This window comes from Lepisma saccharinum, chromosome 12 (assembly GCF_977018435.1).
Source record: "Lepisma saccharinum chromosome 12, izLepSacc3.1, whole genome shotgun sequence".
NCBI classification, from domain to species: domain Eukaryota; kingdom Metazoa; phylum Arthropoda; class Insecta; order Zygentoma; family Lepismatidae; genus Lepisma; species Lepisma saccharinum.
Window position 1 is genome coordinate 53,436,800 of NC_139240.1, and position 13,958 is coordinate 53,450,757.

The 13,958-nt window shown below is 37.6% G+C and overlaps 1 protein-coding gene across 1 annotated transcript in view; it reads right to left on the reverse strand.

The window, feature by feature from the left end:
• Nucleotides 1-13,958, reverse strand: part of LOC145996333 (uncharacterized) — a 109,891-nt gene that overhangs the window by 61,562 nt on the left and 34,371 nt on the right. Inside the window, exons 2-5 of the mRNA XM_083132764.1 lie at nucleotides 5,904-6,882; nucleotides 5,469-5,690; nucleotides 3,507-3,758; nucleotides 1,875-2,037 (exon numbers count right to left, since the gene is read on the reverse strand). Of these exons, the coding sequence (XP_082988890.1) occupies nucleotides 1,875-2,037; nucleotides 3,507-3,758; nucleotides 5,469-5,690; nucleotides 5,904-6,828 (1,562 nt within the window). The 5' untranslated portion in view covers nucleotides 6,829-6,882. The remainder of the gene's footprint in view (nucleotides 1-1,874; nucleotides 2,038-3,506; nucleotides 3,759-5,468; nucleotides 5,691-5,903; nucleotides 6,883-13,958) is intronic.

The following is a 13,958-nucleotide window of genomic DNA, read 5'->3' on the forward strand; positions in this document are numbered from 1 at the left end:
AGTAATTATGGGTTATTGTGCCGCTTCCCCACATGTGATACCGACCACCTGCTGCTAATGGTGGTGGTTCGTGTCATCTACTGCCAATCAACTTTAATTTTACATAATTATATGTCTCCTGATACACAAGAAGATAGCCAACAACAAATCAATAGTTCGTATTTGTTTTCTAACATTGCTTTACAAGTGTATGTTAATCACACAGATGATGATGAATCAAGAAAGAGAGAGAATAATGAATTACACATGGCATGGTTGAGACCGGAAACTTTGGAGCCGAGACTTTTTTAGATAAATACTCCCAACAAGCTCAGCTACAGAAGAAGCTGTTTTTTATGTTGTTCTTTTTCAACTATTTCATCAGTTCATCATTCGTAACCATCTTCATGACTGATCTAGGAAAGTGGAAAGTCAGTATCATTCTGATAAATCATTAGTTATTTTAGAACATTTTCTTATCTATCCACAACACTTCCTACATTGATACAGCATTTCTGTAATTTCTCATTAGAAATCTGTTTGCATACTGTGGGTATTTGAGCTCTACGCAACAACAATAAGATTAAAATATATTATTTTGTCATCTGACGCTTGTTTTGCGAAGAAAGTGTGATATGCTTTTATGCTATAAAACGTTTATTCTGGTACAATTCGCGCCACTGGCTGGTCTGTCGTCTGCTGCAAGACATTGACACGCGAGTGCTTCCATCCACTGGAGACCACGTGCTATGTTCTCTGCCAACCAGAGCTCGCCATTTTCTTTTGGAGGGAAATATGAACCCTTGGTTGCCCTATTAATCGAGGGTAGGGAAAGGCAACTGACACATAGTGAGAAGATATTTCAGATGTTGAAAGTGAAGAATATTCCTTCTAATTGCTTTCATATTATTTGCTTACCCTTAAAGATTTCGTGCAGCACCACGACCATTCACTATATTCACGCATTTGGTAACAACTGCAACAGACGACAGACCACTCTCTGGCGGGAAGTGTACCATGATATACCTTCTGACCAGTGAGTATATGTACATTATAGAAACTATACATATGTATATTTTGTCGAAACGGCGTACAAAGTTTTTCAGTAAAGTGGGAACATAAAAGTGTAGTGTGATTTATTTTGTATTCGTTGCATACAGAAAAACAGTTGGTAAGTACTGAATACAAACTTATTTAATTACAAAATGATTTGCAATGGTTACATCAACATCTGTGTATTGTCTCAACACATAATGTTTACCATGTGTTTATACCAGTGGCACCAACTTTTGAAGAGAACACTAGGTAGGCTGATTGTTGTGTGATTTTATGCACATGATAAAAGTACACAGGTAGAGGATTATCCCTAAAATGTATTTTTGGTTCTCTGCCCAGAAAATATAGTGTTCGAAGCCATCTCTCCGAGAGATACATGAATTTTATAACAGCTGTTTTGTCTGTTTTAATCATATGTGCCTAATTTCGCAGATAACTGCATTTTGAGTGTTATTATTTTTGTGCCTATTGATGCTCATCCTGATTATAAGCCCTTATCCTTCCTTACTTTCCCAATAGCGATGTGTCGAAGGATAGTGTAAATAACATTGAACACTGAAAAGTATCATATTGAACATGTAATAATTTTTATGAAATATTTTTGATAATACTCGGTCGGTAATGAAGTTCTGAGAATTCTTTAGCTGTATAATGATGAAACATTTTGATTTGTTATGCGCGGGAACTTTTATTCTAAAATAAAGTAAAATAACGGGCACGTATAAGCTGGCACCACTAGTTTATCAACACCCCCTAGTCCACAAATATGGCGATTGCCATTGGAAAAATAGATGTAATAATTCATAATGAACACTGACACGACACTGACACTTCTTCACTTTCTCTTCTGCACCTTGAGCGAAACACCACCAGTTGGTGTAAGCACCAGGCCTATTGTCCTCAGAACCAGTGGAATTGGTGTTTCCTTGCATACGCTGAAGTTGTATTCCGCTAGGAGTCTAGCCAGGCCTAGTTTTGTCTGAAGTAGGCCGAATCGCAGTCCTAGAGAGAGAATGAAAGTAACATATTTTTTTTTACTCTGTCACAGGCCACCGTTAATAAAATATTAAAGAAAAAACATTTATTATAAATAAATCACAGTCAGCAAGGATGTTGACGGGTTGTGATTTCTGCCCAGCATCTCCACCACGTATCATTCTACAGAATGATGGGGATCAGAACCAGTCACTTCCACAATTAACTTATTCATCCTTCATCCTCGATGATGAGAGCACTCGTCATTAACATGATAAGTTAAACGCTTGGCAGTGCGAAAGGCACAACTAAAACTAAAACCCTAGCAACTAAAACTAACAACTAGAAAATACAATGGTCACTCATTGGGTTTTATGAACTGAACCTGAATCATGGCTGGGTTAGGATAATTACCTGTCTATCTGAAGAGTGATGATAATTTCGAAGAATAAAATAAACTCTGTCCTCTCTAGGCTTCGTTGCAGGTTGACCAGGACTCTCCTCACTTTCCCTCAACTCCTTTCTCTAAGATCTTCTCTCTCCTCAATCCAAATCAAAAGTCAGTCCCTTCTCAGTATGTCTCACCTCTATATCACCCAGGCCATGGAGACTCTTCCTCCATGCCGAATCGTGATTTTTACTACCTCTATTGCAAACAGCTGACTCTATACACCTGATGGAACTTCCTATATTCTGAATACCTCAGTAGGTTTCATAGCACAACACTGTGCATTGTTTACATGCCTCAGAGGTTGAGACAACTGAGATAAACAAGTGAATGCCCTGGTCAACATGAAGCATCAGAGAGGCTTTAAATAAATTATAATATTATGGATTGATACTATACACCGAAGCACATGGCAAGCTACACATGTTGCTTCTACCTTACATGTAACGGCTATTTTACGAAAAACCTTTCACCTTAGCACCCAGAGAGGACACATTGTTCGAAACAGAGTTGAAAAATTTAGCTCTTCTACGTTATAAAGTTAACAATCTATGTGTCGTACAGTAACTGTAAGAGTAACTGTTGATAACGTTACTTATATTGCATAAGAGCAACTCTGTTACAGTTACAGCGCCTTACTTTTGAAAGTAATAGCCCCGTGTAGTTTGCTGCACTTTTTGACTATCTGCACTCACGCGTCTAATTGGTTACACGGTGATTTGGTGTCAAGTAGTGTATTAAGTGTCCGCACCCTTTGCACTACGTTCTGGAGCTGTGGTAGTGTGTGGTGTATGGTCATGTGGTGCATGCTGTTGCATCAATCACCATGGATATGATCCACGCAATAGACTTGTTATTGTAAACCCAATCAGATTGCCAATGAAGAAGCTTTATTAATAATGAGAACTATGTTCACTAAAGATTCTTTGCGTCAATGAATGTAGTTCCATGTCTGTTGTTTCCGAGAAACTTTTTTACAGTAAAGCTACTTTGACCTGTTATGGGGCGAGGACATCCTGTAATATACTAATTATACTAGTGACATTACCTACGCAGTTCCTGGGACCTTCTCCGAACGGGAAAAATGTGTAGTTGGGTCGCTCCTTCTTGTTCTGTTCGCTAAACCTCTCGGGGTCGAATTTCTTTGGGTTCGGGTAGTACTTCTCGTCGTAGTGGATAGCATAGACAGGGATGGAGACCGAAGTGCCTTCATCTATGATGGTCCTCGTTCCTGGGATGGTGTAGGTCTTCGTGCAGAGACGACTCAAGGCGGTTGCGGCTGGGTACTTCCTAAAGGTTTCTGCAACACAAAGTCAACAATATATTTGCCTTTTCAAGCAGAGTTTACAACTTTTATTAGCTTCACTAGCAAATTTCAATAATAATCCATATCGTAACAATCACATAATACTTTGTTACAGTTCATGTGTATAAGTGCATGTGTGTATTTATCCTATTAATATTTACATGTTTAATACACTTCTCTATTCGCATTTAATATGAATTAACTAGCAGTAAATACAATTAGAGATACTAATAAATATGTTTCTTCCTTTTCAATATTATAAATAAAATATAACACATGCATAAACCACAAGATTTACAATAGAAACCTAACCACGAATTTTTGTCTGGGGGGAGCAATTATTGCCGGCGACATTACTAGTTTTCAAACTTCAATGTCCTTTCATCAGCAAACGATTTCCACGTAACCGTTTTCACTTATTCGTTCCACCCCTAATTTTGCCAGTGGACTCGTCCAGTCAACGCATGGCCAGTTTGAGTCAATAGTTTCAGATAACGCAGACAGTCTATATCTTGCTCCGTTCTTGAAATACTTGAATGGTTGATTATCTTTTCGAACATGTCAAATACAGTCTTAAAACACCAAATATTGTTAGTACTTTAAAAAAACATTTATCTGAAGAAATACTTGAATGATTGATTATGTGGTAAATTTCTTATATCCGCAAGACGGCTGAAATTTGTTAGTTCATTTAAATTTAATATTCGTACTTACGTATTCTACATTGAGAAACATTGTTGAAGGTGGCATTTCGCTTATTTCACGGAAATAAGCTCTATTTGCGACATATCGAGTAAGTTTTCTTAGTTTCTTTTTGCCTTCGGTAACACGCAAAATGGCGGTCACAGTTTCACTACCGTACTCGGAATGCAGTGTTTCCACCCCATTGCATCCAAAAATACCTACGTAGCCCCACAAACCATTGACGCATAGCCCCACGAACCATTCATACATAGCCCCACGAACCATTTCTAGTAAGGTTAGGTTAGGTAGGGTCACTATAGGTTACAATAGTTAAAAATTGGTTTCGAAAAAAAATATGAGTAGCCCCACACACCAGTCTCGCGTAGCCCCACGAACCATTGACGCATAGCCCCATGAACCATTGACACATAGCCCCACAAATCATTTGCGGAAACGTACCTTCTACAGTTACAAAAACACGTGTTTGGAAACACTGACCGGGATTACGTCATCACACACAAGCTACATCCACCTGGAAGTAAATGGATGCAAGAGCTTTCGTGCATCGGTCACACATTTATATCGAAAAATATATGATTTACCGGCAAAATTCAATGAACGATGCGAGAAAACACTTCCCCGAACTTCCACAAGTCTAAAGAAACTGCATTCGGTAAGTAATTTCTCCTGTAAATTTGAAGAAATATGTTTGTCCGATACGAGAAATTTACCTCAAACTTCAATGTCCTTTCATCAGCAAACGATTTCCACATAACCGTTTTCACTTACTCGTTCCACCCCTAATTTTGCCAGTGGACTCGACCAGTCAAAGCATGGCCAGTTGAGTCAATGGTTTCGGATAACGCGGACAGTCTAATCTTACTCCGTTCTTGAAATACTTGAATGATTGATTATTTTTTTCGAACATGTCAAATACAGTCTTAAAACACCAAATATTGTTTAGTACTTTAAAAAACATTTATCTGAATCTATTGTTATAATACAGTTAATGAAACTAACCTGAAACAGCCATATCCAGATATGTCATTTCGTTAATCGCTTCGTATGTTAATTTTCCATCGTACTTTTCCAATGTGTCGTCAATCTCTTCCTGTAGTTTCTTCTGAGTATCAGGGTTGAGAGATAGTTCATACAGAGCGTAAGTCATTGTTGTGGAAGAGGTTTCGAATCCACCAACAAGAAATGCAAATGCTTGTGCTGCAATGTCCACCTCTGTCAGTTCTTAAATGAGAAAAAAATGCTGTTTAATAATATGTACATTCTTATTGGAACAAATTTTGATTTTGGTTTTCAATGAAATATGCAATTAGAAGTAGACTTTAATGTAAACTGTCGTGATAAACTCCCCTTGTACATTTTTAATATTAAATTAAGATTGAATTTGATATTGTATTAACAACTCAATGATATAAGAGAAGAAGAATGTTCACTTACCTGCTTTAGGAGCTGTGGCAGTTTCCTTACTGCTGACGTCATCTTCATCATCATCAACCTTCCCCTTCTTTTTGAGCTGGATCATGAGGTCCATGAAGTCATTCCTGGAAAACCCATTCTTCTCTCTGTAGTCCATAGTATCAGACACCAAGTTAAAGAAAAACTTGGAGTGCTTGTCTCTGATCATCTTCAACTTCAACAGCTTGAAGAGGCTTGGAATGTAGATCATGAGTGCGCTCTTGAACTTCCTAGCTACGCTGGAGTCCTCCATCATCTCCTTCAGGACCATCCTAAAGTGGGCTTTGGGATTCTTCAATGAGTCTGCGTCTACTCCGAACGCACATGACGCTATGACGTCAGTGGTGTACCTGGCTGCGGAGTCTCTGATCTCTATTGAAGCTCCGTTCTCTGCAGCCTTCTCAAAGTACCGAACGAGGTCATCGGAGCATTTGTAGATCAAGCTGAACATCCTTTTGATCTTCCCCGAGGTGAATGTCGGCGATATCACAGCCCTCATTGTTTTCCATGGCGCGCCTTTCAAGAAGAACAGATTCTTTGATCGCAAAGGGTCATTGTCGTCCGAAATGGTAAAAGAACGGTCTACGAAGTGGGAAAAGTCTTTGACAAGGACAGTCCTGATCATATCAGGATCCTTGACGACGAACGCCGGTCTAATCCCTTGGTACACTCCAAAGTACTTCTCGTTTGGCAGCTTCTTGTAGATATCGGCATACACGTACGCAAGATTCTTTCTGAAGAAGAATACATCCTTGGTGTTGCCGAAGAAGAATTCTGGTTCGACTGTCGCTACTCCTCTCCTCTTCCAGTAGTTCATTGCCGACAGCCAGTACAGATAGAAGACACCGAAGAGTCCCGCTACGATGGCAATGCAGTCGAGGAACTGGATCTCGAAGAAAAGGCCCATTGTGCTTAGCAAGAATCAGCCAAATATATGCAGGAAGCGCTAATAATATATCATCTGCAAAGAAATAACATAACATGTTGGATTAAGGGCTTTCACCTTACAGCCCCTCACAATGAGAGAACCGAATTGGAATTATATTTTTGGCTCTTCCACAGGTAGTAGGTAGGGACTTAGGAACCCTGTGACCAATCGGGTTGGTCTAGATGCCATGGTGACGGGAAATTCTTGTGGTATACCGCATTGCTAAACTTATACCCAAAAGTACAAGAGTTCGGTGTCCATGATGTGACTAAGAGTAACGGGCGTAGTAGGCTAGGAAATGAAACGTTCCCCCATTCTCTCCCATTGCATGTTGACAGCAGAAGGAGTCATTTACCACTGGGCAACACTAGGCAAGCGTGTGGCAACACTGCTTTTTGCACCTGGAAACTCCCACGTGTGGTTACAAAATATCTGGCTCGGCCCTTTCGTCGCGAGATGTTCAAAACTAACAATAAATTACACTACTCTGCAAATGAAAGCAAGTATCCGTAGTATAAAGAGCTGGTGTTTGTTGTTAACAAAACGGCATTCCATTCTGTCCTATCAAATGTCAACTCTACTTCCATCCCTGGACGGCATTTTGAAGACTAGCGTCTTATTCCATGGCCGGTACAATCCTCTCTGGGGCTTGTGTTGATGGTTGTCAATGTGTGCTTTTCATAATCCCTTCATCCTCACTTCGCAATTATCCAAAATTGGCAGAAACGCGAAGTACAAAAATCATACCAATCAATCAAATCTGCCCTACCACGTCAGTCACTTAGTAACTGGTTACTAGTGACTTTGCCCTCCCCCCCCCCCCCCCCGCAGGAAATTGGCATCATTCATTTCAAGTTAGAAAAATCAGAAAGCTTGTTTATTTTTATAATTAATAACAGGAACCACGTTCAAATAACCAAAGCAAAAAGACATTAGATGGAATAAAATTTAGTGTAAAATAGAGGAACAAGGTTAGGTTTTTTCTGATATTCTACCATTTAATCCAAAGAATATGTTCCACATTTTTCAAAATTTAAAAGAAATAGAGTTTTGTTTGAGGAAGAATGTCATGTACTTTGACGATTGTCAGAGGGAGGTGCGGAATACTTAGCAGGTCCGTCTCCACCACATACATTCGAGGATATGCGCTTATGTCCTGGTGCCTTTAAATAAACCAGGACGTTAGTTGCTCCGAATTTATCGGTTCTCCCGCTTTTTTTCTTTATATTCTATATTTATAATATACAATTACATATACCAGGTGGTTATAATTAAAGTGACGGTGTTCAGAGTGGTATAGCACGGGCTGTAATGAGAGTAGCAGTCTGAAACTTCGTAGATATGCTAATGAAGCAATGCGCTCGCGAATTATGCAAAAAAAAGTTCCAATTCACGCCACCAGGGTGAAAAATGGCGCTGTAAGCAGTCAAAACTTGGTATAGTTACAGGAAAAACACTATAAATCGCAGAAAACAATACTCTTTGTAATAAAATATCGCTACAATTTCACTATTCGAATTACATGAACATTACTAAAGGAAAAAGCAACAAGCGTCACCAACAACAACCAGGGAGCTCACACAATGGTTAGGCAATTTCACCGACTTTGACGTCAGAGTTACGGAAAATTCCACGTTTTGACTGCTTACAGCGCCGTTTTTTACCCTGGTGGCGAGAATTGGAACTTTTTTTTTTTTTTTTCATAATTCGCGAGCGCATTGCTTCATTAGCATATCTACGAAGTTTCAGACTGCTACTCTCATTACAGCCCGTGCTGTAGCACTCTGAACACCGTCACTTTAATTATAACCACCTTGTATATTACAAAAGAAAGAATGTGTTACACACATAATTTGGTAGTCCTCGGGTTTTTAGGTTCTAAAAAAATGTACTTTTAGGTTTCTAAAATAGGATCTAAAAATCCTAATATAGGTCCTAAAAATTCTAAAATATGTTCTAAAAATCATACAAAAAAGATTCTAAAAATATTAGACTAAAAAAATCCTAAAGTTTGTATTCGCAAAAACTTAAAATGATTCAAATTTCATGAAAAATACTAGTTAGGTACAACTGTAGAATTTTCTTTGAAGAAACCGTGAAAAATTTTAATAGATATATTTATTTATTTATTTATTTCCTTCAACAGAGAAATTATCTCCTTTTACAGAAGGTAGCCAATAAAAATACAAATACAAAAACAAGAGAAACACATAATATAATACAGTGAGACATAACACAGGTAGAACACATACACAAATACAATGTAATATAAATTACTAAACTATACTATAGAATCATATAACACCCAATTAGCAATTTAGCAGCGCTTCACCCAAAACAATACAGAACAAGACAAAAAAAAGAAAAGAAACATGTCATTTTTATTCACATGCAGTGATATATTGCTAAGTATAACACTAAATCTTATAATTTATGTTGTAAACACTTGTCTTAATATTTTTTTGTACTCATTGATTGAGATAATAAAATCAAGATTAGATTGCAATATAGATATTTTGTTGTACGCAAAGGACATTCTAAATCATTGTGAATTCTTGAATCTTTCTGTTTTAGGAATATCATAAGACATGAATTGCCGCAGCCTTAAGCCACATTTCCTTGCTTTGAAACATATCTTTTGGAGAAAAGTAGGGTTATCTATGATGCCAGTCATTGTTTTGTACAGAAATATTTGTTGTGTTATTTCCCTTCTATTAATAAGACTTTCATAATTAAACTCATTAAGTAGGTCATTGTATAAGTTATTATAGTATGATGTTACATTATACTTTTTGTAATACAAATATCTTAAAAATCAAGCTCTTCTCCACACATAAAATAGGAGATTTTAGAGGTATTTATTTTACTTGATAACTCCATAAAAGAACACTTCTTGATATTAAAATTAAGGTCATTGTTTATACTCCACTCATACACCATATCTAAATCTCTTGAAGTTTCCTAATGTCTCCATCATTAGTAATTTGTTTATAAATCTTTATGTCATCAGCATACATGAGACATTTAGAATATTCAATTTGTAATGGTAGATCATTTATAAACAATACAAAAAGTAGTGGTCCAAGATTCGATCCTTGTGGTACACCTGACTTCACAATATATTCAAACGACTTCGATTGTCTATAGGTTACATATTGTTTTCGACCATTAAGATATGAGGCCATGAGGACAAGAAAATCACTAGTCAACCCGAAACTTGAAAGTTTGCGTAATAAAATATTGTGATCAATTGAATCAAAAGCCTTAGCAAAATCAAGATAGATCGTATGTATAGGTAATCGATTTTGAAATGCTGCATGAACATCTTGAACAAAATTAATTAAATTTGTTGTTGTTGACCTTCCAGGAATGAAACCATGTTGATTTTCATTTATGTAACATTTACTGTGATTCCAGATTCTTGTGTACAATACTTGCTCTAATATAGATATATAGGCCTATAACCATCAAATATTAACTTTCTAACCAAATTTTCATTTCTATGCATAATTTTCAAAATTGTCCACTAATTATTGCAATACTAATAAAGTAGGCGGCCAAAATATCGTCACCCAGTCACTTTTGCGTATCTGAAGACCATATGAAATGACGTTAGAGCTCAAAAAATTTTATGTAACCTTCATCAATTATCCCTTTACCAGAAACCAAGGCAAAGCGCCTGTATAATATATTGTTGGTACAAAAAAAATATCAAAAGTACTCACATGTTGCAAAACAAAGAAAAGACGTGCCTAATTTCGTCCCCCTAAACAAGGTCTGAAAAAAGAAGGTAATTAATTGCCAAGGTATTCATGTTGCTTACAAAACGTTATTAGAAAAGTGATCATAATGAACATAATTAGTCGAATGCGGTGAACTGAAAACAAATTTAGCGCAACTCGGAAACAATATTGTGTTTGTAACATGAGGCTTTAACTTTCACACATAAATTGCACACAGCTTTTGACGCCGCAGCCTGTTTCATGGAACCATATGAAACATTTGTGCAGCGGATCCCGTGGACGAAATTAGGAACATGATAAGGGACGAAATTAGGAACATGATAGGGGACGAAATTAGGAACATGATAGGGGACGAAATTATTAACAACCCTCAAACTTACATGGCGGTTCCTACTTTTTCAATAAGAGATCTTGACCTCCCCGATGGGACAGTGGTAGCGTCGTTGCCTCGTAATCAAGGGGTGCAAGGTTCGATATCCGATGGAGGCACATAGTGGTTCAGATCCCACTTTAAACTGTAGGTCCAGTTCCGATTATCCTTAATGTGCACAAAGTGGACTATAAAACACCAATTCAAACCAAACAAGTGACCTTGACGGAACACAACCCACACACCCTTCTATATTGACAACGTACCTAGGCCAGTGACATGCAGCGAATATAAAACCTACACTCATACTGAGCATTAAATGACTGCTAACAATGATATTGCAAGAACTCACCTTATCACAAAACTGAAACTTCTTTATTACACCGGACCGTAAAATGTCAAGAGCCCAAAAGTTTCACAATTGGTTCTATTTGACTTCCCCAATCCTGGAGTGCTGGCGCCGATTGCATTTCTAGCTACAGGGCCGAGATGCCGAGGAGGACGAAATTGGGCGCGGGGACGAAATTCGGGCCCCTACCTTACTTGTGTGTTAGCAAAAGTTACTTATCGGTATGATAAATGTATCATGTGTAGTTTTGTGCACAATACATAACAATCTTTTTCATATTATACACAAACAAAACTCCCGCCTTTTATCTGTGAGGATGATCTTGTATACTGAAAATGATATTTGAACAGAAGCATAGTCAGTGGTATAAATTTGAATGCTGAAATGTTATATCGTAATGCGTGAATGCTAGAAAGCGCAAAAGTAAGCAAGACCACGTAGATGAGAAGTTTGCACTTTGGACTGTGCAGGTTAGCTTTGTTTAGAGCTTGAAAAACATTATGGACTTAAGAGGGAGGGAAATCGACAGAAAGTATATTTCAAACAAGTTAGTCATTGCATTTTTTCATTTCCAAACAGAACAGATACCTCTGTGTGATGTAAAAATCCTGTAAGATCTTACAAATACCTAAAATAGGTTCTAACAAGTAAAATAGCTTATTTTAGCCACTATAAAACCTCAAGTGTTGCGTTTTATGATGAAATGCTGACATAACCTGTTATTTCTTAATTACCTGCGAAGGAAAAAATAGGTTAAAAATATAATATCCGAAGTCTAGTTAAAATAATAGTGAAAAATGTATTGATATCAACTCATTCTTGTATCCAGAACAGGTCTTCTCTGTTAGCGTATTGATAGTTTGGCATTTTATGTTTAGGGAATAGTGTATTTTTTTTTACTACAATTTCTTGGTATGGATGTTCTCTGTGGGTGTCTTCATCAGTTCTATCCCATCATCACTCATCTTAATCGTCGCGATTAGCCAAAAGTGGCAAGTTCCTCTCCTCGAAGCGAATGAGCATTTTTATAAGGTTTGTCCCTGGACCTGCTAACATCATACAAACCGGGAAATCTCTTTAGTTATGACTCTGCTAGGTTTGTGGAAAATGTGCAATTGAGGCGCTCAGAATGATAACGGCAGATCCCAACCAAAGTTCATTTTGAGAAAAATGACATTATATGTTTCATTTCAATACTCAGGAGACTTTTAACATTATAACGTAATTTTTTTAGGTTCTTTTAAATATGGTTTCTCAAGTTTATCTGCAAATTCTTGAACCATTCTTGAACCATTGCGGTTAATACTTTCACAGATTTTGTGCTGTTTACTAGGAGAAAATATACGCAAGTGAAAAAACGGGGTAAAACTTATGTACAAGAAACAACCCAACCGAACACCATGTCCCTACCCTACGCAGGATTTTCTTTATTCGGAGGAAGCTGGAATTTCACTTCACCGTAACATGATACTTATTGGTAAACTTGCGCCTACTTTCGTCTCCGATTATTCTGTCCATTTTGTATGCCTATCGAGGTTCATTTTTCTCGATTAAATTAAACAAATAGGTATTCTGCTTATTATAATCACCAATACCATAAGAAACTAAAAACATTGTGTCCTTCACATCGCCAGACAAACGTTGAAACACGCAAGTTGAATCAGGAAAGTTACAGCACTTCTCTAATGTTCAGTGGTGTAATCGCAGTTTAAAAAAAGGACGCGGAAGAACTTATCTTACTCTGAAATCGGCCAAAATCATAAAACATACGTCGAATTGCATATAAACAAGCAATGTAAAACATAACCTCACTAGGTAACGTAATGTTTAAAACACATAAACCACTTACCTCGCACTGTCCTGACTGGGTGTGTTGTTATGCCAGAATCTCCGAAAAAGAAGGTAAAGACGTATGGTAATACCAAATAAGTTAAGGAATGCCTTCTGACACAGTGATATGTAATATTCAAACTAACTAACTCTCTAGCCTTCTTAAACCCGAAGGTTCATGGCTGCAGCAACACAGGCCTTCCATCTGTCCCTATCCTGAGCAAGATCTATATACTCTTTTCCATCCCTACCGATTTCCTTTAGGTCTATCTCAACGTTGTTCCTCCAGCTTCGTCTTGGCCTTCCCACAGGTCTCTTACCATCAGGTTTCCCAACAAGAATCCTGTGAACTCCTCTTTCCTCTCCCATTCGTGCCACATGGCCTGCCCACCTAAGTTTTCTTGATTTAATCATTCTAATAATATCTGGACATGAATACAAATTATCTAGTTCTAAATTATGCAACCTTCTCCACTCACCTGTCTCCTTATCCCTTTTAGGTCCAAATATTTTCCTAAGGATCTTATTATGTAATATCCACCTTTGTCATATTGTCTACAACGCTACCGAACTCGTAGCGAGTAGTGGGAAAGTATATAGGATAAACCCAACTTACAAGTGTAGAAAAGGCGAGGCTATTTGATTGAACAATCAGATTTGCTTACACTTAAAACAATGCCAAGATGGAGCCTATACCCCAATTCTTCAGGTGTGATATGCTCTGATTTTTAAGAAATTCTGAATTTCTAGTGTAGAAAAGGTGAAGGCTCAACAGATAGATTTGCCCATACTTAAGACAATGCCAAGATGGGGCCTA